General features: G+C 34.0%; 1 protein-coding gene across 2 annotated transcripts; it reads right to left on the reverse strand.

The window, feature by feature from the left end:
• Window positions 1-11,934: 11,934 nt before the first annotated feature.
• On the reverse strand, window positions 11,935-14,988 carry LOC110007246 (uncharacterized). Of its 2 annotated transcripts, none has more exons than XM_020667111.2 (4): window positions 14,595-14,988; window positions 13,897-14,073; window positions 13,048-13,360; window positions 11,935-12,911 (listed from the first exon to the last, which is right to left on the reverse strand). In XM_020667111.2, the coding sequence occupies exons 1-4, from the start codon at window positions 14,812-14,814 to the stop codon at window positions 12,269-12,271; spliced, it is 1,353 nt and encodes a 450-aa protein (XP_020522770.2). In that variant the 5' UTR covers window positions 14,815-14,988; the 3' UTR covers window positions 11,935-12,268. The 2 variants fall into 2 exon arrangements, with proteins under 2 accessions (XP_020522770.2, XP_088705026.1); XM_088848900.1 differs by having other exon boundaries at window positions 14,733-14,900.
• Between the last annotated feature and the right edge of the window lie 12,030 nt (window positions 14,989-27,018).

A 27,018-nucleotide genomic window follows, 5' to 3' on the forward strand; every position in this document is an offset into this window, starting at 1 on the left:
AATTCTTAAGTGTGAAACTTTTTTTTTTTTTTTGTAAGAATTACTAGTATGTAATTTTTTCCAAGACTTGCGCTGATTCCAGAATTGGCAATTTTGAATATTATCCTTAAAGATCTTATATCACTTTTTTTCTCAATAAGTTACAATAACAGGGTTCAAAGACAATTAATGAGTCATTTATAGGACAATTAATGAACCATATATGGGTGATATACATTTGGGCCATTAAACTAATCTTGGCCAAGTTGCCCATTCCTTTGAAGGCTAGAAACTTATTATCGATGACTTAACATTCAGGGCCTATTTATGGACTTCCGTAATACTGAAATATATTTTTTGTCAACAAAACATTCATCATATCAAATTGAAATTTTTTAAATTACAGAAAAGACCCATAATTTTGCACTGATATGAAAATTTGAGAGTTATGAGAAAGTGTTTCATTGTGAGGGACCATTTCACTTGCGGCATCTTTTATGTAAACCGCATTAATCCAAAACATTACATTACTTTACCAGTAAATTATTGCATGTATAACTCAAGTATTTACCAAAGGAAGCATCTATTTCCCTAGTGAGAATAGCTAAGGTCCACACTATACCTATCCTACGCAAGCAATCCATCTTCTAACAAATAAAATTGGATATTGTTTCATAAAATGAGCTAATGAAGTTTGGCTAGTTAGTCAATATGAATTTCTAGTGATGTTTTATACACTATAATATTGTTACAATATGTGAATTATGAATGAAATTGATTAATGAAATGGTATTTACAAAATTATGGATGTTAAGTTGATATGAGAGGTCCATTAACCTCAAAGATGCTAAACTATGTTCAAGAAATTTGGTACTGAAAGGTGCATGCGCTGGATAATGACCTATTTGGATATTTTGTGATAATCAAATAATGTAAATTGGCATTATGTGGTAATTGCATATTATAATAGTTTATCGGTTGGCAGCCAACACATGGCAAAAACCAATTCTTACTGAATCCACTATTATCAGTTCACGATATCTCTATTCTTGAGAGTGGTCTGAAAATAGGCAAAATTCTCCCGTTTTTACATAATTGCAATTAGTGCATCAAGGCAAAAATGGGAAAAAAGAAGAAGAAGAAAAAATAAATACTAGTTCGTAAACTTTGACAAATGCAATAAAAAAGTGGTGCGTTTTGCTGGCACTCCGTAATGGATTTTCAATTTGAAATTTTTGGTGGGAGAATGGGAATATATTGTCTCAAAGAGCGATTTCCGTAGGCTGCATTAATACAAATTTAAAATATATTTTGTTTTAATTGCATTTTTATTGCAAATACAAATGCCTATTATTTGTTGTTGATGGATGTCACTTTCCATTTGTGCAAATGTTTCTTGTACAATGGAGGAAATTATCGTTTGAATTTCATAATTTGTAAAGGATAGATTCTCATTATATTTTATAGCTATTTGGTTTTTATGACAAGCAAAGAAAATGGAAAAATAATAGTAGAAAAGGACAAATTAATTCACAAAAATTTACCTTTTAGGAGAATCTTCTAAGGCTATAGACTAAACATTTCATTATATGTGAAGTTCAAATTATTTCAATTCTAGGATTTCCTATAGAATCTCTCAAAGAAATCCTTTTTGTGTACTACTTTAACTGTTACTAACACCAGTAGATTATTGCATGCATAACTCAATTATTTACCAAAGAAAGCATCTCGTTCCCGAGTGACGGTACCTAATGGCAACATATGCCTATCCTCCTAAAGCAATTCTTCCAAGAATAAAACTGGATATTATTTCATAAATATGAAATAACGAAATTTGGTTAGTCTGTCAACATGAATTTCAAATGATGTTTGTTGCACTCATAATATTGTTATCACTACTATGTGAGTTATGAATGAAATTGATTAGTGAGATAGTATTTAGTAAATTGTGGACGTTAAGTTGATATGAGAGGTTCATTCACCTCAAAGATGCTAATCTATGTTTCAGGAACATTGGTGCTAAAAGGTGTAGGCATGGGCTACTTTTAGATATTTTGTGATAATCAAATAATGTAAATTGGGATAATATGGCAATTGTACATTACAACCGCTTATAAGTTGGCATCAACGCATATCATAAACCTATTATCACCAAACACGACATTATCGGTTCACAATATCTCTATTTTTAGAGTGGTCTAAAAATAGGAAAAATTCACATGTTTTTGTAATGATTACATAATTGTGATAAGTTCATCGAGGCAAAAATGGGAAAAGAACTTAATACTGGTGCGTGAACTTTGACGAATGCAATCTAAAAATGATACTGTTCGCTGGCTCTCCATAATGGATTTTCAATTCAAAATTTTTGTAGGAGAAAGGGAATAATATACTATCTCAAGGAGTCGTTTCCGTAGGATTCATTAGCACAAATTCAAATTAATTGCCTTTTCATTGCTAATATGGATGCCTATTATTTGTAGTTGATGGATGTTCTTTTCTATACATACAAATGTTTCTTGTACAATGGAGGAAATTATTTTTTTAATGTTATAATTTGTAAAAGATGGATTCTCACTATATTTCATATCTATTTGGTTTTTGTGACAAGTAAAGAAAATGGAGAAGTAATGGTAGGAAAGGAGAAATTAATTCACAAAAATTTACTTTTTAGGACAATTTTCTAAGGCTTTAGATTGAAAGTTTCATTGTACATGCAATAATCTACTGGTGCTAGTAACAATCAAAGTAGTACATAAAAAAGATTTCCTTGAGAGATTCTACAGGAAACCCTAGAATTGGAGATACCTAATGGCAACCTAATGGCAACACAAACCTATCCTCCCAAAGCAATCCATCTTCTAAGAATAAAACTAGATATTGTTTCATAAATATGAACTAATGAAGTTTCGCTAGTAAGTCAAAGATGAATTTCTAATGAAGTTTGTTACACTCATAATATTGTTATCAGTATTATTAGGAGAATTAAGAAAGAAATTGATTAGGGAGATGGTATTTTGTAAATCGTGGATGTTAAGTTGATATGAGAGGTTCATACACATCAAAGATGCTAATCTATGTGCACGCATGGGCTAATGACCCTTATGGATATTTGTTTATAATCAAATAACGTAAATTGGTCTAATATGGCAATTACACATCATAGCAGCTTATAGGTTGACATCAACGCATGCCAAAAACCTATTATCACCAAACCCACCATTACCGATTCACAATATCTCTATTATTGAGAGCGGTATAAAAATAGGCAAAATTCACATGTTTTTGTAACGATTGCATAATTGTGATAAGTACATCAAGGAAAAAATAGGAAAAGAAGTTGATACTGGTGGGTGAACTTCGACGAATGCAATCTAAAAATGATATTCTTCGCTTGCCCTCCATAATGGATTTTCAATTTGAAATTTTTTGTAGAAAAAAGGGAATATACTATCTCAAGGAGACATTTTTGTAGGATTCATTAATGCAAATTCAAATTACTTACCTTTTCATTGCTAATATGGATGACTATTATTTGTAGTTGATAGATGTCCCTTTCTATTCGTACAAATGTTTCTTGTGTAATGGAGGAAATTATCTTCAGAATCTCATAATTTGTAAAAGATGGATTCTCACTATATTTCATAGCTATTTGGTTTTTGTGACAAGCAAAGAAAATAGAGAAGTATTGGAAGAAAAGGAGAAATTAATTCAAAAAAATTTACTTTTTAGGACAATTTTCTAATGCTATAGACTGAAAGTTTCATTATACATGCAATAATCTACTCGTACTAGAAACAATTAAAGTAGTACGCAAAAAGGATTTCCATGAGAGATTCTACAGGAAACCCTAGAATTGAGGATACATAATGGCAACACATACATACCAAAGCAATCCATCATCTAAAAATAAAAAAGAATATTGTTTCATAAATATGAACTAATGAAGTTTCGCTAGTCAGTCAATATCAATTTATAATGATGCTTGTTGCACTCATAATATTGTTATCAGTATAATATTATGTGAATTATGAAAGAAATTGATTAGGGAGATGGTATTTTGTAAATTGTGGATGTTAAGTTGAGGTGAGAGGTTTATTCACCCCAAAGATGTTAATCTATGTTTCAAGAATTTTGCAGGTAAAAGGCGGACGCATGGGCCAATTACCCTTTTGGATATTTTGTGATAATCAAATAACATAAATTGATATAATATACCAATTATGTATTCTAGCAGCTTATAAGTTGGCATCAACCCATGCCAAAAACCTATTATCACCAAATCCGCTGTTACCGGTTCACAATATCTCTATTATTGAGTACGGTATGAAAATAGGAAAAATTCACTTGTTTTTTAAATGATTGCATAATTGTGAAAAGTACATCAAGGTAAAGCTAGGAAAAGAAGTTAATACTGGTATGTGAACTTTGACAAATGCAATCTAAAAATGATATTGTCCGCTGGCTCTTCATAATGGATTTTCAATTTGAAAATTTTTGTAAGAGAAAGGGAATATACTATCCCAAGGAGTCGTTTCCATAGGATTCATTTATACTAATTCAAATTAATTGCTTTTTCATTGCTAATATGGATGGCTATTGTTGATACCCTTTCTATTCGTGCAAATGTTTCTCGTGCAATGGAGGAAATTATCTTTTGAATTTCATAATTTGTAAAAGATGGATTCTCACTATATTTCATAGCTATTTGGTTTTTGTGACAAGCAGAGAAAATAGAGAAGTATTGGTAGGAAAGAAGAAATTAATTCACAAAAATTTACTTTTTAGGATAATTTTCTAAGGATATAGACTAGAAGTTTCATTATACATGCAATAATCTATTGGTACTAGTAACAATTAAAGTAGTACACAAAAGAGATTTCCTTGAGCTGGAAACCCTAGAATTGAGGATACCTAATGGCAACACATACACACCAAAGCAATCCATCTTCTAAGAATAAAATAAGATATTGTTTCATAAATATGAACTAATGAAGTTTCGCTAGTCAGTCAAGATCATTTTATAATGATGTTTGTTGCACTCATAATAGTGTTATCAGCATATTATTATGTGAATAATGAAAGAAATTGATTAGCGAGATGATATTTTGAAAATGGTGGATGTTAAGTTGATGTAATCAAGAACTTTGGTGCTAAAAGGTGCACGCATGGGCTAATGACCCTTTTGGATATTTTGTGATAATTAAATAACATAAATTGGTATAATATAGCAATTATGCATTCTAGCAGCTTCTAAGTTGGCAGCAACGCATGCCAAAAACCTATTATCACCAAATCCGCCGTTATCGGTTCACAATATCTCTATTATTGCGAACGGTATGAAAATAGGCAAAATTCACCTGTTTTTTAAATGATTGCATAATTGAGATAAGTACATCAAGGTAAAGCTAGGAAAAGAAGTTAATACTGGTACGTGAACTTTGACAAATGCAATCTAAAATTGATATTGTCCGCTGGCTCTTCGTAATGGATTTTCAATTTGAAAATTTTTGTAAGAGAAAGGGAATATACTATTCCAAGGAGCTGTTTCCATAGGATTCATTAATACTAATTCAAATTAATTGCCTTTTCATTGCTAATATGGATGGCTATTATTGATGGATGTCCCTTTCTATTCAAGCAAATGTTTCTTGTGCAATGGAGGAAATTATCTTTTGAAACTAATAATTTGTAAAAGGTGGATTCTCACTATATTTCATAGCTATTTCTTTTTTGTGACAAGCAAAGAAAATGGAGAAGTATTGGTCGGAAAGGAGAAATTAATTCAGAAAAATTTACTTTTCAGGAGAATCTTCTAAGGCTATAGACTGAAAGTTTCATTATACATGCAATAATCTATTGGTACTAGTAACAATTAAAGTAGTACACAAAAAGGATTTCCTTGAGTAAGAAACCCTAGAATTGAGGATACCTAATGGCAACACATACATACCAAAGCAATCCATCTTCTAAGAATAAAGCTAGATATTATCTCAAAAATAAGTCAGTCAAGATCAATTTATAATAATGTTTGTTGCACTCGTAACAGTGTTATCGGCATATTATTCTGTGAATTATGAAAGAAATTGGTTACGGAGATGGCATTTTGTAAATTGTGGATGTTAAGTTGATGTGAGTGGTTTATTCACCCCAAAGATGCTAATCTATGTTTCAAGAACTTTGTTGGTAAAAGGTGCATGCATGGGCTAATGACCCTTTTGGATATTTTGTGCTAATCAAATAACATAAATTGGTATAATATAAATATTATGCATTCTAGCAGCTTATAGGTTGGCATCAACGCATGCCAAAAACCTATTATCACCAAATCCGCCTTTACCGGTTCATATTATCTCCACTATTGAGCAAGGTATGAAAATAGGCAAAATTCGCCTGTTTTTTAAACGATTGCATAATTGCGATAATTACATTAAGGCAAAACGGAGAAAAGAAGTTAATACTGGTACGTGAACTTTGAAAAATGCAATCTAAACATGATATTGTTTACTGGCTCTTCTTAATGGATTTTCAATTTGAAAATTTTTGTAGGATAAAGGGAATATACTATCCTAAGGAGCCGTTTCCATAGGATTCATTCATACTAATTCAAATTAATTGCTTTTTCATTGCTAATATGGATGGCTATTGTTGATGGATGACCCTTTCTATTCGTGCAAATGTTTCTCTTGCAATGGAGGAAATTATCTTTTGAATTTCATAATTTGTAAAAGATGGATTCTCACTATATTTCATAGCTATTTGGTTTTTTTGACAAGCAAAGAAAATAGAAAAGTATTGGTAGGAAAGAAGAAATTAATTCACAAAAATTTACTTTTTAGGATAATTTTCTAAGGATATAGACTGAAAGTTTCATTATACATGCAATAATCTATTGGTACTAGTAACAATTAAAGTATTACACAAAAGAGCTTTCCTTGAGCAGGAAACCCTAGAATTGAGGATACCTAATGGCAACACGTACACACCAAAGCAATCCATCTTCTAAGAATAAAACTTGATATTGTTTCATAAATATGAACCAATGAAGTTTCGCTAGTCAGTCAAGATCATTTTATAATGATGTTTGTTGCACTCATAATAGTGTTATCAGCATATTATTATGTGAATTATGACGAAATTGATTAGGGAGATGATATTTTGAAAATGGTGGATGTTAAGTTGATGTGACAGGTTTATTCACCCCAAAGATGCTAATCTATGTTTCAAGAACTTTGGTGGTAAATGGTGCACGCATGGGCTAATGACCCTTTTGAATATTTTGTGATATACAAATAACATAAATTGGTATAATATAGCAATTATGCATTCTAGAAGCTTATAGGTTGGCATCAACGCATGCCAAAAACCTCTTATCACCAAATCCGCCTTTACCGGTTCACAATATCTCTACTAATGAGAGAGGTATGAAAATAGGCAAAATTCACATGTTTTTTAAATGATTGCATATTTGCGATAAGTACATCAAGGTAAAACTGGGAAAAGAAGTTAATACTGGTACGTGAACTTGGAGAAATGCAATCTAAAAATGATATTGTTCGCTGGCTCTTCATAATGGATTTTCAATTTGAAAGTTTTTGTAGGAGAAAGGGAATATACTATCCCAGGGAGCCGTTTCCATAGGAGTCATTAATACTAATTCAAATTAATTGCCTTTTCATTGCTAATATGGATGGCTATTATTGATGGATGTCCCTTTCTATTCAAGCAAATGTTTCTTGTGCCATGGAGGAAATTATCTTTTGAATATTATAATTTGTAAAAGGTGGATTCTCATTATATTTCATAGCTATTTCTTTTTTGTGACAAGCAAAGAAAATGGAGAAATAATAGTAGGAAAGGAGAAATTAATTCACAAAAATTTACTTTTCAGGAGAATCTTCTGAGGCTATAGACTGAAAAATTCATTATATGCAACACTCAAATTATTTCAATCTTAGGGTTTCTTGTAGAAGCTCTCAAGGAAATATTGTTTTTGTATACTACTTTATTTTTTACTAGCACGCGTAGATGATTGCATGTACACTCAATCACTTACCAAAGGAAGCAGATCTTTCCCCAATGAGGATACCTAATGGCAACACATACCTATCCTCCCAAAGCAATTCTGCTTCTAAGAAGAAAATTGAATATTGTTTCATAAATATGCCCTAATGAAGTTTGTTTAGTCAGTCAACATGAATTTCTAATGATATTTGTTCCACTAATAATATTGCTACCAATATTACTATGTGAATTATAAAAGAAATTTATGAGTGAAATGGTATTTTGTAATTGTGGATGTTAAGTTGATATGAGAGGTTCATTCACCTCAAAGATGCCAATCTATGTTTTATGAACTTTGGTGCTATAAGGTGCACACATGGGCTAATGACCTATTTGGATATTTTGTGGTAATCAAATAATGTAAAATTGGCATAATATGGCAATTGCACATTACAGTATATAGTAGCTTAAAGGTTGGTAGCCAACGCAAGCCAAAAACCTATTATCACTAAACCCACCATTATCGGTTCACGATATCTCTATTCTTGAGAGTGGTATAAAAATAGGCAAAATTCACATGTTTTTAAAACTATTGCATAATTGCGATAAGTATATCAAGGAAAAAATGGGAAAAGAAATCAATACTGGTTTGTGAACTTTGACAAATGCAATCTGATATTGATAATGTTTGCTGGCTATCCATAATGAATTTGAAATTTAAAATTTTTGTGGGAGAAAAGGAATATACTATCTCAAGGAGCTGTTTCCGTATGATTCATTGATACAAATTCAAATTAATTCCCTTTTCATTTATAAAATGATGTCTATTATTTGTAGTTGATGGATATCACTTTCCATTTGGGCAAGAAACAATGTTTCTTGTGCAATGGAGAAACTATCTTTTGAATATCTTATAAAATATGGATTCGCACTATATTTCATAGCTATTTGGGTTTTGTAATAAGCAAAGAAAATGGAGAAATAATGGCACAATAGGTGAAATTAATACACAAAAATTTCTTTTATAGGAGAATCTTCTAAGGCTATAGACTGAAAGTTTTATTTTATACAAAGTTCTGATTATTAAAATTATGGGGTTTTCTTGTAGAATCTCTCAAGGAAGTCATGTACAACTATAATTGTTACTAGAACCAATAGATTACTGCATGTATAACTCAATTATTTGCCAAAGGAAGCATCTTGTTCCCTAGTGAGGACCTAATGGCAACAATGTACCTGTACTCCCAAAGAAACCACCTACTAACAAATAAAACTGTATAGTGTTTCACAAATATGAGCCAATGAAGTTTGACTAGTCAGTCAACATGAATTTCTAATTATGTTTATACATTCATAATATTGTTATTAATATTACTATGTGAATTGTGAAAGAAATTGATTAGTGAAATGGTATTTTGTAAATTATGGATGTTAAGTTAATATGAGAGGTTCATTGACCTCAAAGATTTTAATCTATGTTTCAAGAACTTTAATGCTGAAAGGTTCATGTATGGGCTAATGATCTATATGGATATTTTGTGATAATCAAATAATGTACAATGGGATAATATGGCAATTGCAAAGCACGCCAACAATCTATTATCACCGAACCCATCATTATCGGTTCACGGTATCTCTATTCTTTAGAGTGGTATGAAGAATAGTGGTATGAAAATAGGCAAAATTCTCCCGTTTTTGTAATGATTACATAATTGTGATAAGTATATCAAGGAAAATATGAGAAAAAAATTTAATACCGGTTCGTGAACTTTAGTGAATGAAATCTAAAAATGATATTGTTCACTGGCTCTCCAATATCGGTTCGTGAACTTTAATGAATGAAATCTAAAAATGATATTGTTCGCTGGCTCTCCATATTAGATTTGAAATTTGAAATTTTTGGTAGAAGAAAAGGAAAATACTATCTCAAGGAACCGTTTTCGTCGGAAGCATTAATACAAATTCAAATTAATTTCCTTTTCATTTTTATTATCTTTTTGAATCTCAGAATTTTTAAAAGATGGATTCTCACTACATTTTATAGGTATGTGGTTTTTGTAGCCAGTAAAGAAAATGGAGAAATAATGGCAGGAAAGGTGAAATTAATTCACAAAAACTTCTTTTATTGGAGAATCTTCTAAGGCTATAGACTAAAAGTTTCATTTTATACGAAGTTCAAATTCTTTCAATTCTGGTGTTTCCAGGTAGAATCTCATAAGGAAGTTCTTTTTTGTGTATTACTTTAACTTTTACTAGCAACAGTAGATTATTGTATGTATAACTCAATTATTTGCCTAAGGAAGCATCGTGTTCCATAGTGAGGATACCTAATGGCAACAATGTACATATCCTCCCGAAGCAATCTATCTACTAACAAATAGCTAATGAAGGTTGGCTAGGCAGTCAACATGAATTTCTAACGATGTTTTGTACATTCATAATATTGATATCAGTATTACTATGTGAATAATGAAATGGTATTTTTTAAATTATGGATGTTATATGCATACGAGAGGTACATTCACCTCAAATATGCTAATCTATTTTCATCGCCTCAAAGGTGCTGAAAGGTGAATGCATAAGCTAATGACCCATTTGGATATTTGTGATAATCAAATAATGTAAATTGGCATAATATGGCAATTACAAATTATAGCAGGTTATCGGTTGGCAGTCAATGCACGCCAAAAATCTATTATCACCGAACCCCTCATTATCGGTTCACGGTATCTCTACTCTTGAGAGTGGTATAAAATAGGCAAAATTTGCCCCTTTTTGTAATAATTGAATAATTGCGAACATCAAGACAAAAATGGGGAAAAAAAAGTTAATACTGGTTCATGACCTTTGACGAATGCAATCTAAAAATGATACACTTCACGGACTCCACAATGGATTTTCAATTTGAAACTTTTGATAGGTGAAAGGGAATACACCGTCTCAAGGAGCCATTTCTGTAGGATACATTAATACAAATTTAAATTATATTTTGGTATAATTGACTTGTCATTGCTAATAGGGATGCATGTCATTTGTAGGTGATGGATGTCACTCTCCATTTGTGCAAATGTTTATTGTACAATGGAGGAAATTATCCTTTGAATCTCATAATCCTTAAAGATGCAATCCCATTATATTTCATAGTTATTTGGTTTTTTGTGACATGCAAACAAACTGGAGAAATAATGGCAGGAAAGGAAAAATTAATTAATAAAAAATTATTTTATAGGATAATTTTCTAAAAAAAAATTAATTAACAAAATTTTATGTTAAAGAAATCCTTTTTGTGTTGGATTAATGTCAATGTAGAGAGTGTGCTAGGGTTGCCGCCTCCATTTCAAGTAGTTGAGTGGGGGAGCCTATGTTCTAGGGAAGGTGATGGAATTAGCCAAACATATGTTATTTGAGAAACATCTAATAGAGAGAGTGCTTCATTGCTTCAAGTAATTTGTGGACTCCAAATTATTGTCAACAGATAAAAAATAAAAAAAAATTGTGCGGACTTCAAATATTCATGCCTATTTTCCAATATTGCTTAACTTTATGAAAATGGCAAAATTTGCATGCACAAAGAGAAAGGAGAAAGGTGGCGGACATCTTATGAGCTAATTTAAGAGGGAATCTATTCTTAATAGTGGTTTACTATTTAGAAGTTTAGTACCATTCTTTAATGACACTCCTGGCTTTACCCATCCAATACAGCGTATCCAGTTGCATTTTCAATACTGTCAAGTTTTGTATCGAAGCTATTTATTACACTTATCTGTTATCTATTGAGGAAAAGAGTAGGATTCCTTCAAATCTGATTTAGTTCCCAAAAAAGAAAGTAAAAAAAATGGTATTTTCCATGAAAGAACATGCCATTAAGATTTTTCAATGATTTCAAATGTATTTTGAGAGAGAGAGAGAGAGAGAGAGAGAGAGGGCATTTGAACACTCACAACCATCAGATGAAAGCAAACAAAACCTTTTATTCATTATCATGGACTCAATTTATTTCTTTAACATCACCCGAACAGTAGAAAAGGGGGAACACAATGAAAGGAGAGGAGGACAAGAAGAAGCACTCAATACTCAAATGCAGACCAAGACTCACCAAAGCACAGACAACTGACTCACAACTACTAAACCCAATTCACCAACTTTATTCCCTTCAAACTTATTGCCAAGACCACACCATAACACCAAACAAAACCACACCAGACAAAGAACCTTGTGACTAGAGCCATGACTTGACCCAAGAACCGAGTTTAGCTAGACTTGATCACCTGGTTTCACCAGTAGCTTAGGTCTGGCTACTGCCATTGCTACTGTAGGCCTCCGAGTCGATGTTTGTGAGGATCACAGCAGTTGGAGAGGAGACCGACTCCGAATTCTCATTCATAAGGTTCATTGTAGAAGATTCCCCAGGAGTGTATGATCTCCATCCAAAGCTAGAATTCAACATCTCTCCTAGAGGCCCTCCTCCCCCAATCGAATCAGTGAGAAACCAATTGGCTTGGTCATTGGAAGAGCTAGTTTGATCAGTGTAGCCATTGCTGACAGTGATCTCAGTCTGATCAGTGTTGCTTCCCGACGAAACTGACGGGGGATACAGGGAGAGGCCGGTAAAAAATGAAGAGAGGGAGAAGTAATCATCCATCGAGTTGCTGAGAGTCGGAGCTTGCATAGGTGCACTGGGTGCAAGGTCCAGTAGATTGGGCATCATGTTCAGATTGGGGGTCAAGTTTCTTGATTGGAATGACGCTGCCCTTTGATCATTGAAGAGAATCCCAGGCATGGTGTTGTACCCTAGGTTAAAAGTTGGTGAAGGGAGCTCCATTGCAGGACTGTTGGGATTAAAGCCGAAGTTCACAGAAGGCACACTGAGCAGGTCCCTCTGTGGAAACCTGAACATCCCCCTTCCTATGTTGGGTTGCACAGAAGGCCTTCAAAAACAAAACCCAGAAAGGAAATCAGAGGAAGAACAATCCATTTAACAAAACAAGACCAAAAACCATGAAAACTGAATACATGTGCAAAGTGATGGACAAAGTAAAGCTTTTAAGTGAGCTGGAATTTAACCTGGAGAAGAAGGCCTGAGATGGTGAATTCCTCCTCACTTGAAAACGGCGAGAAGTTGTGGAGGAAGCCCTGGAGGAGGCGGCTTGTCGAGCCTGTGTGCCCACAGGCTTTCTTGAACGCCGTCCTCTATTAACATGGTTTTCACAGTACTTCTGACCAGGAACGACCTCTTTTGGGCATCGCCATTTCTTGCCATCGGTTCTTCTACATCGCCCTGGTTCTGCCTCCCGGTTGCCTGCATAGCCACTTCGAACTTGTCCTCCACCAAATGTAAAGAGAGATCCTCCACCAACTGTAGAGAGAGAGCCACCCACTGTAGAGAGAGAGAGAGAGATATAGAGCTGATTAATAACTTCCATCTTCATTAGTAATCAATAGAAAGAAGGAAAAAGACTGTCAAATTAACCTGATATCTTTGAAATAAATGAGAAAGAGAAATGGAAGATGCTGAATGACCTTAAACATTAGTCAAATGAAGGAAAAGAAACTGCTTACTTAAATATTTCACATATATAAAAGCTTAAGCATTCAATTTCATGATTCAGAAATCTACTGGTTTTGGTTATGCAGAATTGCCTGCAGTTTAATTCTTTTAGTTCAATCCACATCATTTACTATGTTTAACTCACTGACTAAATTTTGTTACAGGCTAACAAATTAGTCCAACAAATCTAGAAAGTAACGGCCATTTTTTTGTCTTGACATTATTGTATTCTTGTAGCAATCCTGAAAAAAAAAAACCTGAGAGTTTTTTGTTTTTTTTTAAAACAAAATCAGCGACTTGAAAGGAGAACTAGAGAGAGAAACTAGCTGCGAAGTTCAGATTAAGTGATCCAGGTAAGAACCCACGTAGATTAAGGTCGCTTAGAGACTGCAGCAAAGTGGATGGCACTGGCAATCCTGCTGCCAGGCATCTGTAGATGAAAGCCTGGTTTTCCAGTTCCAGTAGCTGTAATGAAGTTAAAGGATCCCTACTTCCACCTGAAACTCCATTAAAGTTCCCATTCGACCTCTCTCCTCCTAAACCTGAGGTAATCAAATGACCACACAGTAAAGTGAGAGACATATCCTGAACTTGATCTATATGAAATCTAATTAATCCCATGCAATAACAAGTGTGTTTTCACTCGGTAAGATCTCAACACACCCATAGAGAAAACCCCACAAAACCAAAAGGGAAAATATTCCCTTCAGAAAGTTCCTTGGATTGGAACTTTTGAACTAAACAATGAAAGAAAGGAATAGGAAAAGGAAATCAGAAAAAATAAAAAATAAAAAAAAATAAAAATCATTATTCTTGTTGCACTTCCAAATTGGTAACCATGTCTATAGAATATGAGACAGATTATACCAAATTGGGCTTGCTTCTTCAGTGACAGTAAAATGGCAGAGAGAAAACAGCGGCTTCTGGCTAATGGTGTCTCATTTTTTTCTGGTATTTCCTCTAACAATGTTTGATTAGAGGCTTAAAGAAAAGGCATATCGATAGTTTCAATATTTTATTAGTAGTACTAACACCAACGGTACTTTTATTGGGTCATTGTTACCTGGGCCAGTAGCATTTGTGGCCAAAGGGTAGTAAAACTGTGGATTTTGATACAGAGCCATTGGTGTAAAACAAGAAAACAGCTCCATCCTTGGAGCTTTCATGGTTCCTTGACCTATCCTAGATACATATGACTCACCCCTCCTTTTTCGGCTCCCCTCGAGGGTCATTGCGTCAAAATGAAAGCCCATTGACCCCTCCGTCCTCTTCTGATGCGACATGTAAGGATTTCTACAATAAAGAAGGGAAAAGACAATAACTTCTCTGAAAACCAACTAGGGTTACAAGAGTCACCCTATTATTGGTTGACAAGAGAAATGAAAAACAAAGGGAAAACCGAAAGCAAAGCACAAAGAAAGAGAGAGAGAGAGAGTAAAAGGACACTGACTTGCTGTGGAATTAGCAGTGGGGGAGGACCCCTTTAAGTAGTAGTGAGGGGGAGCAGAGAGAGAGTTAGGGCACAGTGTTTCTCGAGAGAGAAAGATAAGCAATAGCTCAAATTAGGGTGGTTTCACAGCAAGGCTTTTCTTTCTTTAGGGTGGGCCAATGGACAAACATGCATTGCCACGTAGAGGGAAGCCCTAAAATATAGAAGGGGGGTTAATTGAAAATACCCAAGTTTAGATATTTGGCTCCTCAATCTTTATCTTATTTCTATTTCTATACTTTTCACCACCCTCTCATTTATTTCGCATGGTGACTACCTCCATGGAACCCACTTTCTGTCTCCTCTTTTTTTAGTTTGTCTCTCCTCTTTTTAAGCCCTTTGTGGGGTCCCCCCTCCCCCATGCGTTATTAACTTTTAGAGTGCTAATCCAAAATTAGTCAAAAGGGGGGCAACTTCTAACAAATGGCTATAGGGTCCAATGTACCTTGAAAGTGGGCTAACGGCTCCTAATTAAGAAAGTGAGATGATTATGTCTTTGTCAAAGAAGGTTAGGGCAGTGAGGTGTTTCACGCATTCGAGGCCTTAAAAATCAGTGATCTGGATCGAAATCAACTGATCTGGATAAAATATTGTCCTACCCGAATCAGTTCCTGATAAGTAGTATATCAGGGACTAGCCGTATCACCTCTAGAATCGGTGATTCCACTGTAGTGCATCACTGATTTGCTATAGTGGAATTAGTGATTCCACTTTTCAACCACGAGAAATGCAGTTTGTTCATTGGTTTTTTGCGGTCAATTTTTTATCCACTCGTGATACCTTTTTGGAGAATTATTTGCTATAAAATCAATGAAAAATGGTTATTAAACCTAAATTCTATCAATTATGAGTAACACTACGAGATTTGTTGATTGAACAAAAGGGTTTTTTGAAGGTTTTGTACAAATCTGCCTTCCTTGAGATTTTAGCATTGATTTGTAATCAACTTTTATAGAATTTGTTTCAATTTGAAGATAATCGAATATTGTATAAATTTATTGAATTAAACTAGAATTCCCCATCGATTTTGCTTCTAAGGGAAAGAAATTGAAAAGTTCATGAAATTTTAATAGTCAATCAAAATTGAAGACAATGGTGCTGATTTGGGACGATTTTGATCCAGTTTCAGCGGGGTTATAATCTACAGAGATTTAGGTCCCATATAAATAAGGTATATTTAATTTTCACATCGTAGTTCTTTTTCTACAAACTTTTATGTACATGAATGTACCATAGACTTTAGGTTTCCGCCATACCAATCTATTCTTTCTCAAATTTGGATCAATTTTCTTGAAATTTGATTAAAAATAGGCATAGAGAGCCACTATTCCATATTACAAATCCGATACAATAGATAATAAAATAAAAAAGAGCATGGATTTTGGGGGCCAATATATGGATCGGTTTGAGGGATTTTGAGAAATCATGGGTATGATCTATAGAGAATTAATTCTCATACAAATCAGTATATTTAATTTGCACTTCCTATTTCTTTTTCTACAAATTTTTTTTACGTGAATGTACCACAAATTTTAAGGTTCCGCTATACCAATCTATTCTTCCACAAATTTTAATCAAATTTCTTGAAATTCGATAAAAAGGATCATACTGAACCTGCATTCCATATTACATATCCAGTACAATGGATAGAACTCGAAAAGAGCAAGGATTTTGGGCCATAATGTGGACCGGTTTTGAGGATTTTGAGAAATAGTATGTTGAAAATTATTATTTTTTAATAAAATTAGGGCTTTTGGTGTATAGTTTATTGATTCATATGGTGTGTGATTCAATATTTTTAAAAAAAAATTACATTTTTTGAATTTCAATATCTTTATTTTCCTTTTTTTAGGGAAAAAATAATTTTTTTGAAGATTTTTTAATGTCATAACATTGAAACTTATACAGGGTTTTACTTTTATTTTTAATCATATGATATGGAAGTGTTTTCTAATATTTTTTTAATCATGTTTATTATAATATATAATTAATCATTATGCATCTAAAATTTCCCAGTTTCAAGTTTTTTTAATCCCTTTATTCTCCCCCCACACATCCATCATAGAAAGAATTTGTTTGACCACAGCTGAGCAATTTAAGCAAAATTTGTTCATGAGAAACTTGATTTTGCTTTAAGAATAGATGGGTCAATTGTTTCAAGCTTGAGATATCAGGCAATGCTTTCAAATTGCTCCCCCTAACGTCCAACACTTCCAGCTTACAAAGATTTTGCAGTAACTTTGGAAGCTCTTTGATCGAGGTATTTCTCAATCCAAGGTACTTAAGGAGCTTTAAATTTCCTATTTTACCAAGTAACTCTTCAATTTTAATACCTCCTAAGTCTAATATCCTCAAATATTTCAACTTTGATAGAATAGAAGAAACGGATAAATGTAAATTATTAATAGTGCCACCAGAAGTAAGAATAGATTAGAGATGAGACTTACATCTGAGCTTTTGTAGTGTTCCATCATTCTCATTGTACTCATCAAATGAGAGGCACCGAATTATATCATTTAGTTTGGTACCTATAAATTTTAATGGTGCCCCAAAATTCTAATTCTCAGATATAGATAGGGCAGCCTGGTGCAAAATCTAATTAACTTGACATTTTCGAACTAGTCTTGCTTCTCTCTACCACTTCAATTAGATTCCTATTGACCAATTTCATGGTAGTTCTCATGGCTACCTCCTCAACTCTTATCTCCCTTTGAGCTCCAACTAACTGTTCAGCCACCAATAACCTAATTAAAGCACTTATTTTGAACCCATTTCTTTCAAAGAATAAGCAGCAATACAAGAAACAATGGTTGCAGCCACCAATAACCTAATTAAAGCACTTATTTTGAACCCATTTCTTTCAGAGAATAAGCAGCAATACAAGAAACAATGGTTGAGGGGATAGGTTGTAACTCAACCAAACAATGTCTCTTGTTCTTTGAAGTGGGTCAATTTGAAGATGAGAGTTATTAGACAACTCTGAATAGAAAATCTTCCTCACATTACCCCAGTATGCTACTTCTAATGACTTGTAAACCATGCCTGCTACAGCCATGAATGCACGGGGTAGGCCCTCACAATTCCTCACAATACATCTCCCCACCTTTTTCAACTTAACACTAATTTTTTCTATATCATTCTTCCGAACAGCTTTGCCAAGAAACAACTTCAATGAATCTTCCTCTTTTAGGCCATTGAGTTGTAGTTCATCCTCCTCCAACTCTCGCAGAACTCTAATCTTTATCTAGGAAGTACAGACAATCCTACTCCCACTTAAAAGTTGCTCATAAGGCAGCAAGGCATTCAAACACTCAGGTCTCCACACTATAGTTTTAAAAAGCGTTAGGCGGGTCCTAGGCAGCCTGGGGGGTCCAAGCCGCCCAGCGCCTAGGCGGGCACCCAGAACCTGAGCGGCCCAGTTGAATCCAAAAAAGATTCTACGGTTATATATTATATAAAATATAAGAATTAGGTATTTATGGCATATCAGAATTGAAATTATACTACACATTAGCACACACTCCATAAGCATAATCATAAGTCGGTCCATAATCTACATCCAAATAAAACCTAAAAGTTATCATTCATAGTTCAATCAAAGTCCAAAGTTTAATAATTATTCAACATTCATCATTCATTATTAGAAAAATTAGGGTCAGCTGCATTGGCATCATATTTATCGGAGTTGTCACCCTCATCGACATATTGGTTGTCCTCCTCCGTCTCTTCTGAATCTGCCTCTTCCTCATCTTCCTCTTCTACCATCATTCTCTGTGCAGAAGATCTAGTGGCCCTATAAGGGTCAGCTGATGTCCCTGAAGCATCCATGACCATGTCCCATGTCAATTCTTCATGCCCCTCGATCTCATCATCATCAACTAACCACTCCATAGCATTGTCCATATTTTTTTTCTGATGGGGTCACTCTTATCTCTCTTGACAAACCTGTCCTTCAATAATCGATTTATTTGACATAGACTAGGCCATTGAGCCTCTTTGATTCAAGCATGTTCCTTCTCTTTATATGAATCTAACAAAATCAAATAAAACTAATTAAAATCTATGGTTCATGTATTATTAATACAATCATACAAATTACCCTTACGGCCTTACCCCTTCAAAAGTACTCCAGTTGCGCTCACAACCGGATGAGGAAGTGGTTAGGTTTAGGATTCGAAGGCCAACTTTTGTAAATTTGGCGAACACACCCATGTTGGCTCCACCAATGGGCTACAAAGATATAGAATAAAATCATAAATAAATAATAGAATTATAAATATGAAACTTGATTGCTTGAATTTGAAGAACTTAAGAATATTAATACTACGGTACCTGAATCAATTTTAGTCCTTTGCCTCATCGTCATTGGACTCCCAAAAGACTTTAATGAGCACTTGTAATTTATCGGCTCATCAGCGCATATAATATCCTGGATATCAGGATCAGGGACTAGCACATCTACACACTTATTAAATTCAATCATAATTGTGTCATTTGTGTATATATCCTTGTCAACATTAAAAAAAAAAAAAACTAAGTTCAAATAATAACCAGCTGCATGCAATGGCCAATGTAGCTGCCTATCCCACTTCCCATCAATAATCTCCAAAACAGACTTGTAGCAGTTCTCATCATTATCCAAATTTTTTGCTAACTTTCTTTTTCATTTCTCCATAGCCTCATATATATAGCCTATAGAAGGCTTGTCACTATCAACCATGCGAAGGACTTTGACAAGCGGAAAGTATACCTCAAGAGCGTCATTTACCCCTCGTCAAAAAGCCTTAAAAAGGATAATATCTCTCACCTTCTTCTCAACCTGATCCTTGGACCACTTGCATGCTCTCTAGTCATCCGAAGTAAACATTTGCCTCAACTGCACTCTCCTCGAATGTATGCTATCTAGGCATAAGTACTAGGTCTCAAATCTCATGACTCAGGGCCTCACAATCTCTTTCTTCTTTGTAAATCTATGCATCATGTTAGGCCGCCGCCTAGGCAGTTTCCTGGGCGCCCAGGTACAACCGCTCTTTTAAGGCACCTAGGCTTGGGCGATGCGCCCAAGTTCCCAGATTCGCCTAGGCGGCTGCCCAAGGACGACCGCTCTTTTAGAGTGCCTAGGCCTGAGCAATGTGCCTAGGCCTGAGCGATGTGCCTAGGCTTGAGCGATGCACCTAGGCCTGAGCGATGCGCCTAGTCTCCCAAATCCGCCTAGGCAGCCGCCCAGGTACTAGGTGGTCCGCTTTTTAAAATACTGCTCCACACATTGTCTAAAACCAAGAGGAACTTCTTCGCCTCTAAATACGAACAAAGACATCCAAATATTTTCCTTTCATCCATGGAGTCCATGGCGGGGGCCTCCATATTTTGATCCTCATAAAAACCTTTTAGTATGCTTTTTAAGAGGTTCAGCTGCATTGAAGATCTAGACGCCCTCATCTAGGAATGGCGATCGAAATGCTTCATGGCCATCGATTTGAACTCACGGCAGACATGGTTAACAAGTGTGGAATTTCCCACACTTGTCATACCCGTCACCAAAACCACAGTGAGTTTGGGATCTCCATTCAATAACTATCCTAACAACATTTCAGCATATTGCTCATGTTGCTTGATCCCAGACAAACTTGTTGCGGCAGCCACCATGGGAAAGGTTGCATCTGGATCATGTTGATTCCATGACGTATCGCTTGAGCTCATCCCTGGTTCTTCTCTCCTTGGGATATCAAGCAAATTCCTGTACCTTTCGATGTCAAGAGTGCTCCTCAAGACCTGTTGTCTTTCAGCCCCAACTTGGTAGCAGAATCTGGTGTGTTGGGGCATTTATGTTGGCTCATTCAACCCTCGATCATCTCCATAGCATATAATGCTTTGTCCACCCTCTCCCTCACCTAGTTGGGTGAGTGTGGCGATTAAAGGCCTTATAAGTGCTTGTACAATGAAATGATAAAGTGGAACATGAACTCAGTGAGAGTGTGGTCATTCGTGGACTATACTAAGCAAACGATATTTGTTGATGCTGGACTGAGCTTGACAAGCTAGGCCAATCGATTGGAAAAAACCTATGTTACCTGGGCATAGAAAACTATCTGATAAGGGTTCTAATAGGTCATCCTTTGATGAGGTCTGAGTATGCCCGGATGAGTGAGCCGAGGGACTGTGTGACCCTTGTGTGTGATGGTGGGCTTCAGAGACGGGGGTCTAAGCCTCATCCGCGAGCCATCACATGACATGCATAATCCTAGCCGTTTCTGGAAAGCGAACCACCTTTTAGGGTGAAGCTTATGCATGTGCGAGAGACACCCTAATGGGTCATAGGAGTTGTGGTCGCATTAGGTCTACGTGACCTTGATACGTCTCTAGGGGAGAACCTGAAATCCACAAACTAGGATGACGACCCCTTGGCTCAATGGCCAAACTTTAATGACTCACTTATGAGCCCCTACATGGACTGTGGGTCATGGAAAACACTAGGTCGGTTTGATAAAGTAAGTGTGGACCGTAGTCTATAGTTGAAGTGGAGTGCCCCAGCATTTATTTATTTAATTCCTAGACCATATGGATCATTTTCCCATATAATGAATTTAATTATATTTGGTTTAATGATATATGATTTTTAGAATTATTATTTGAATTTTTCTAGATCTCTGAATATTTTATTTATCAAATTTTGATTTATAAAAACAGAGATATTGATTTTAGATTGATTTAAATATTCAAATTTGATTTTATGGATTTCTAACAATCATATAAATAATTTTAATAATTTTAATATTACATGAGAGGCCCAATATGGTAATGGACCCACCATGGTCGTGGGTGGGGCCCATGAAGTACCACCTGGGGTGGCACACCCCACCCTAATGAAACTTTCGATACGTTAGTTCAAGCCTTAGCTTGAAGAGAAAACTTTGGAGTGTTTTGGAACGGTTTTTCCTTGAAGAAGCTCTTGAAGACCTTTTTGATTCTTCCTTCCAATTGATCTTACTCTTTTCTTTTGTTTCTCTAAATGCAGGGGATGATCATGCTCAACTAATTATGGTATTGAATATGAAAATCTACTCTCTAGTTAATTCTTGATAATACAAATTTTTGATATTTTTATTTTATTCCACTTTAGAATTGAGATGCATGCAAAAATTTTCTTTATTTACTTTTTAGAATTATTAGTTAAATTTTTCTAGATCTCTGGATATTTTATCTATCAAATTTGGATTTATAAAAACAGAGATATTGATTTTAGATTGATTTAAATATTTAAATTTGATTTTATGGATTTCTAAAAGTCATATAATTAATTTTAATAATTTTAATATTGCATGGGAGGCCTAATATGTTAATGGACCCACCATTGCATGTGGGTGGGGCCCATGTAGTACCACCTGGGGTGGCACACCCCACCCTAATGAAACTTTCGATGTGTTAGTTCAAGCTTTAGCTTGAAAAGAAAGCTTTAAAAATGTTTTGGAAAGATTTTTCTTTGAGGAAGCTCTTGAAGACCTTTTTTATTCTTCCTTCCAATTGATCTTATTATTTTTTGTCGTTTCTCTAAATGCATGGGATTGATCATGCTCAACTAATTATGGTATTGAATATGAAACTCTACTCTACAGTTAATTCTTGATAATACGGTGAGAAATTTCTGATATTTTTATTTTATTCCACTTTAGAATTGGGATGCATGTAAAAATTCCTTTACTTTATTTGCAGTTTGAAACTTTGAATAGGCCAATTCAACCTCCTATTTGGTCACGCCTTCGAAACCGTAGAGTTGGTGTGTTTTAAGGTCATCCACCAAGATTGAGTGAGGGCAGTTTTAAGGTCAAACCTTCAAGACCATGATGCGATGTAGTTTAACGTAGTGCGGTCAGGACGTGTGCTAGTAATTTAAGGTCATATAACTTGGATCGTTGTACAAAGAAGTTTAATATCATGCAGCCAAGACATGTACTAGTAGTTTAAGGGCATATATCTTGGATCGTAGCTCATGAATAATACTTTTTCAAGTATATCTCATTGATTATGGGCATAGCTTCTTTACCTTCCACATTGACTAGCACATAGGCTCCATTAAGAAAAGCCTTTTTTACCAGAAATGGGCCATCCCATTTTGGTTCGAACTTCCCCTTAGTTCGACCATAAGTGACAATAGGTCTTCTTACTGCCAAGACCAGTTCCCCTATTACAAATGATTGTATCTTGACCTTGTCAATGGCCCGCTGCATACGGTTCTTGTGAACCTGACAAAACCCTAATCCTTGAGTCATAAAAACCTTCAACCCTTGAACCCTTGACCTTGGCCCCTAAACTCTAGATCTAGGACTCTGCTCTAGACATTTTCAAAGACAAAAACAAACCCTTTTTAGTTAATAAAAGCCCTAGATATAGAATACCTACTCATCTCTCTCTTCCCTGGAGTGCAATAAATCAATCAAGATCGCCAGTCTCGAAGATCAAGAAGTGAGGACTTATCTTCGATGTCTGATCCAACCCTAACTCCAGTTATCAGGCCTATGGACCTAGCATCTTTTTTTTTTCTTTTCTTTTCTTTTTTTTTCTTCATTATCTCCTTCGCTCTTATGTTTTCTTTAGTTATCTACTTTTTTTCTTTATTAATAAATCTATTATTCATGTTTTTCTCTTGTTTCTTGTATTCTTCTTATTAGTTCCTTTAGTTTAATTTCTATGTTTCATTTATTTTCATTCATCGTGCTTGGATATCTCTTTAGATTGATTATTCATGTTGTCTTTATTTAGATTACTTTGTTTTTCTGTGTTTATTCGGATTTTATATTACCTAAGATAACTATGCTACAAATATTCAAAGAATAGGTCTTTTAAGACTTGATTTCTTTATAGATCTGAATTTGATGGGACCCACTTCTCTCGATTCATTTAAATAATAAATTTAGACATGATCGCAAATGCATCGAACCCCTACTAGTCTGGCGTGTCTTAGATTCACATGTAGACATATCGTAGTGGTCCATCAAAATATGCATCCTTTATTCTAGTGAGTTGTTTCGGTTGTTAATTTGTGAATCTAGGTCTTGGTTTCTGGATTTTTCGATCTATTTTTAAGATGCATGTGATTAATCTAAAAGCTCTAGAATCCTATCTTATCAGGTCTAGTAGGTCTAAAAATAAATATGGAATTCTTACTCCTCATCGATTTAGGAGCCAATTGAAAACTATACAAACCCTCCTCTAACATCTTTTAAAAGATAAGACAAAACCTAAACCATTATTTATCTTATTTGTATAGTAAAATAATTATAAAATGTAGACCAATAATTCCAAGTCCAATGTATATTATTATAGTTAGTTAAGTTGTGATAATTCTGGATGAGTAAAAAATAAATAAATGTTTAATGTGATACTAATTTTACTTTACAAAAGGTATTAAATTTTTTTAATCTTACAATATGTGTGTTTTTTAATATTTCTTTTGATCATTTTGACACAATATTATCATATTATATTTTAATTAATATGTGAAACATTTCAATATTCATGTATTTTGCAAATAATAAAAGTATATAATGTAACACCCCTATTTCTTAAAAAACACTATTTTTAGAAAATTTTAGTGATTTTTTAATATTTTTAGGTCAAAACCGACCAATTTAGTCGATTCTCCGATCCTTATCGCAGATATACCAATCCGACATATTTTTGGGGTGCTTGATCCTGGTCACTGATCCATTTTTTAAAACCTTGCTCTAACTAAATAAGTTTTTTTGGGAAATTTACATATGGACTAGGTAAAATTTATTGAATCACCGTTTGGTCTGTATTTTCAAGGATTTTAAGGTGAGATCCTTCTTCTTCTTTTTTTTCTTTTTTTCAATTTTGCCCATGATTCTGTGTTTCAAAATCGAGCTACTTTATTTTTTGTTTTTTTATTTTTTGGCATTTGTAGGGTGGTCTAATAGATAAGATATCGAACCGGTTTTATATCTAGGATAATTTGATGTTCCATACATCGGACTGACCTATACTTTAGCTTTTCTTAGTAGACAAGTCGGATAATTAGAACATCAGAGCACCCCATACATAAGAATAGATTATTGAAGCACCCCGGAAATAGGGTAGTATGATATCTTACCCATCCAGCCTTCTAACAAATGCCAAAAGTAAAAAATAAAATAAAATAAAATAAAAATAAGGTTAAAGTAGTTCAATGTTTGAAATATTGAAAGGAGGGAAAAACCAAAATAAAAAATTTAAAAATGCAAAAACAAAGGACCTCGCTTTTCTAATAATATGGATTGAAAGGTAATTCCATAAAAATTTTCGGGACTATACGTCGTTTTTTTCCTGTGTTTGAAAGCCTTTCGCGGAATAAGGGTTCGAGCAAAAATTTTATCCTAATTATGAAAGAAAAATGAGGAAATTTTATTAATAAAACTAGTTAATCTACCTCAAAAATCAATGAGGCAGTTAAATGTGGTTTTTTTTTTTAATTATTTTAATGGAAAAAGTTTATATAGGACATAGGCTCGAAAAAATCAAATTAGAGCCCACCTCAAAAATTTTACTAGAAGAGGTTGTTTTGATGCCCAAGTATCCTCACATTGATCATCTCAACATCAAGATGCATGGACATGAGAAAAAAATGGATTTCATGTTTTGGAAATAGTGCATCTTGTAACGTATTTTTGGACCTTCAATTTTCAAGTGCTCGATCTACCCTATTTTTTAAGCTTTAAATTTTATAATTAAAAACGAAAATATATTTTAAGCTATCACAAAGATTTCCAGTATTGAACTATATTTCTCAACACTATTTGAAGGTACGCTTTACTTTGATTGTTTAGAGCCTCGTCTCTATACAAACCGCATCCTATTTTAATTAGTTATCTCCTTAATAATTCTCTTAGAAAATATCAAACTGCCCTTATTATAGGAGGGAAACTTGAAGAATGCGGTAAGGTGGTAAGGTGGCCACTTGAAGAACTAAATACCTATGCTTGTACAAGGACACTTTTTTTATTAAGAAAATCTTGATCAGAAACCACAACAAGCAGAGGTAGCTTTGTCTTTTGACAGATTGATTTAAGTAGATCAAATTACCAAAGTACCTCCCTTGCTCTAGGTTCAAAGCTGAGAATACGATTTATTATTATTATTATTATTGTTATTATAAAAAACATATTGTAATTTTAGAATCAGGAGCAAATAGGGATATTGAAATCATTTAACTCAAGTGACTTAGGATCAAATTATCAAAATGTGCTTTGTTCAAAATCATAAACTATCGAAAAATTTTCCAAAATACACTTAATGAATGCCACTTATTTTCAACTATTCCAACTCATAATCATATATAATTTGCAAGGAATTTTAAAATTGGATCAAAAGATATAAGTAAAAAAAAAAAAAAAATTAAAAGAAAAAATATGAAAAATAGATTTATTCGGACTGGACCACATTTCTACCATATGGTCTCAAAGTATAAAGCATCCATCTTAAAGATGGATGCAAATAGGTGGTCCATCAAAAAACAAGTGAAACTAACGGTCCAAATTTTTTCTTCATGAAACCATGATTCTTATTTTTAAATTTTTTTTATTTATTATATTTATGATATGTTAGAGATTACATGTCCTTGAAAATTGGGTCTGAAAATCCGTCTCAAAAATAAATTTTTAAGAGTTGACTCATCTCTATATGTATTCTCATAAACCATATCCAAAAAGTATTTCATGTATCAAGGAACACATTTCCCTAGTTGCATTCCCCAACGCATTGATATCCATCTTAAAGATGGATGTCCAAAAATTGTACCCCCTCTAAAAACTAAAATAGATAGTGAAAGAATTATCAAAAATACTATTTTGCTTTTGAACTTTATTTTTAAAAAAAAAAAATTCATGGTACCTAGGATCTAAACAATCAAATTAAAGCCTACTTCAAAAATTTCACTTGAAGAGGTTGTTTTGATGTGCAAATATCATTAAATTGATCATCTCGACACCAAGTTGCATGGACATGA

Source organism: Amborella trichopoda, chromosome 10 (genome assembly GCF_054954075.1).
Source record: "Amborella trichopoda isolate Santa Cruz 75 chromosome 10, AtrichopodaSantaCruz75HAP2 v2.0, whole genome shotgun sequence".
In the NCBI taxonomy this organism is placed as follows: domain Eukaryota; kingdom Viridiplantae; phylum Streptophyta; class Magnoliopsida; order Amborellales; family Amborellaceae; genus Amborella; species Amborella trichopoda.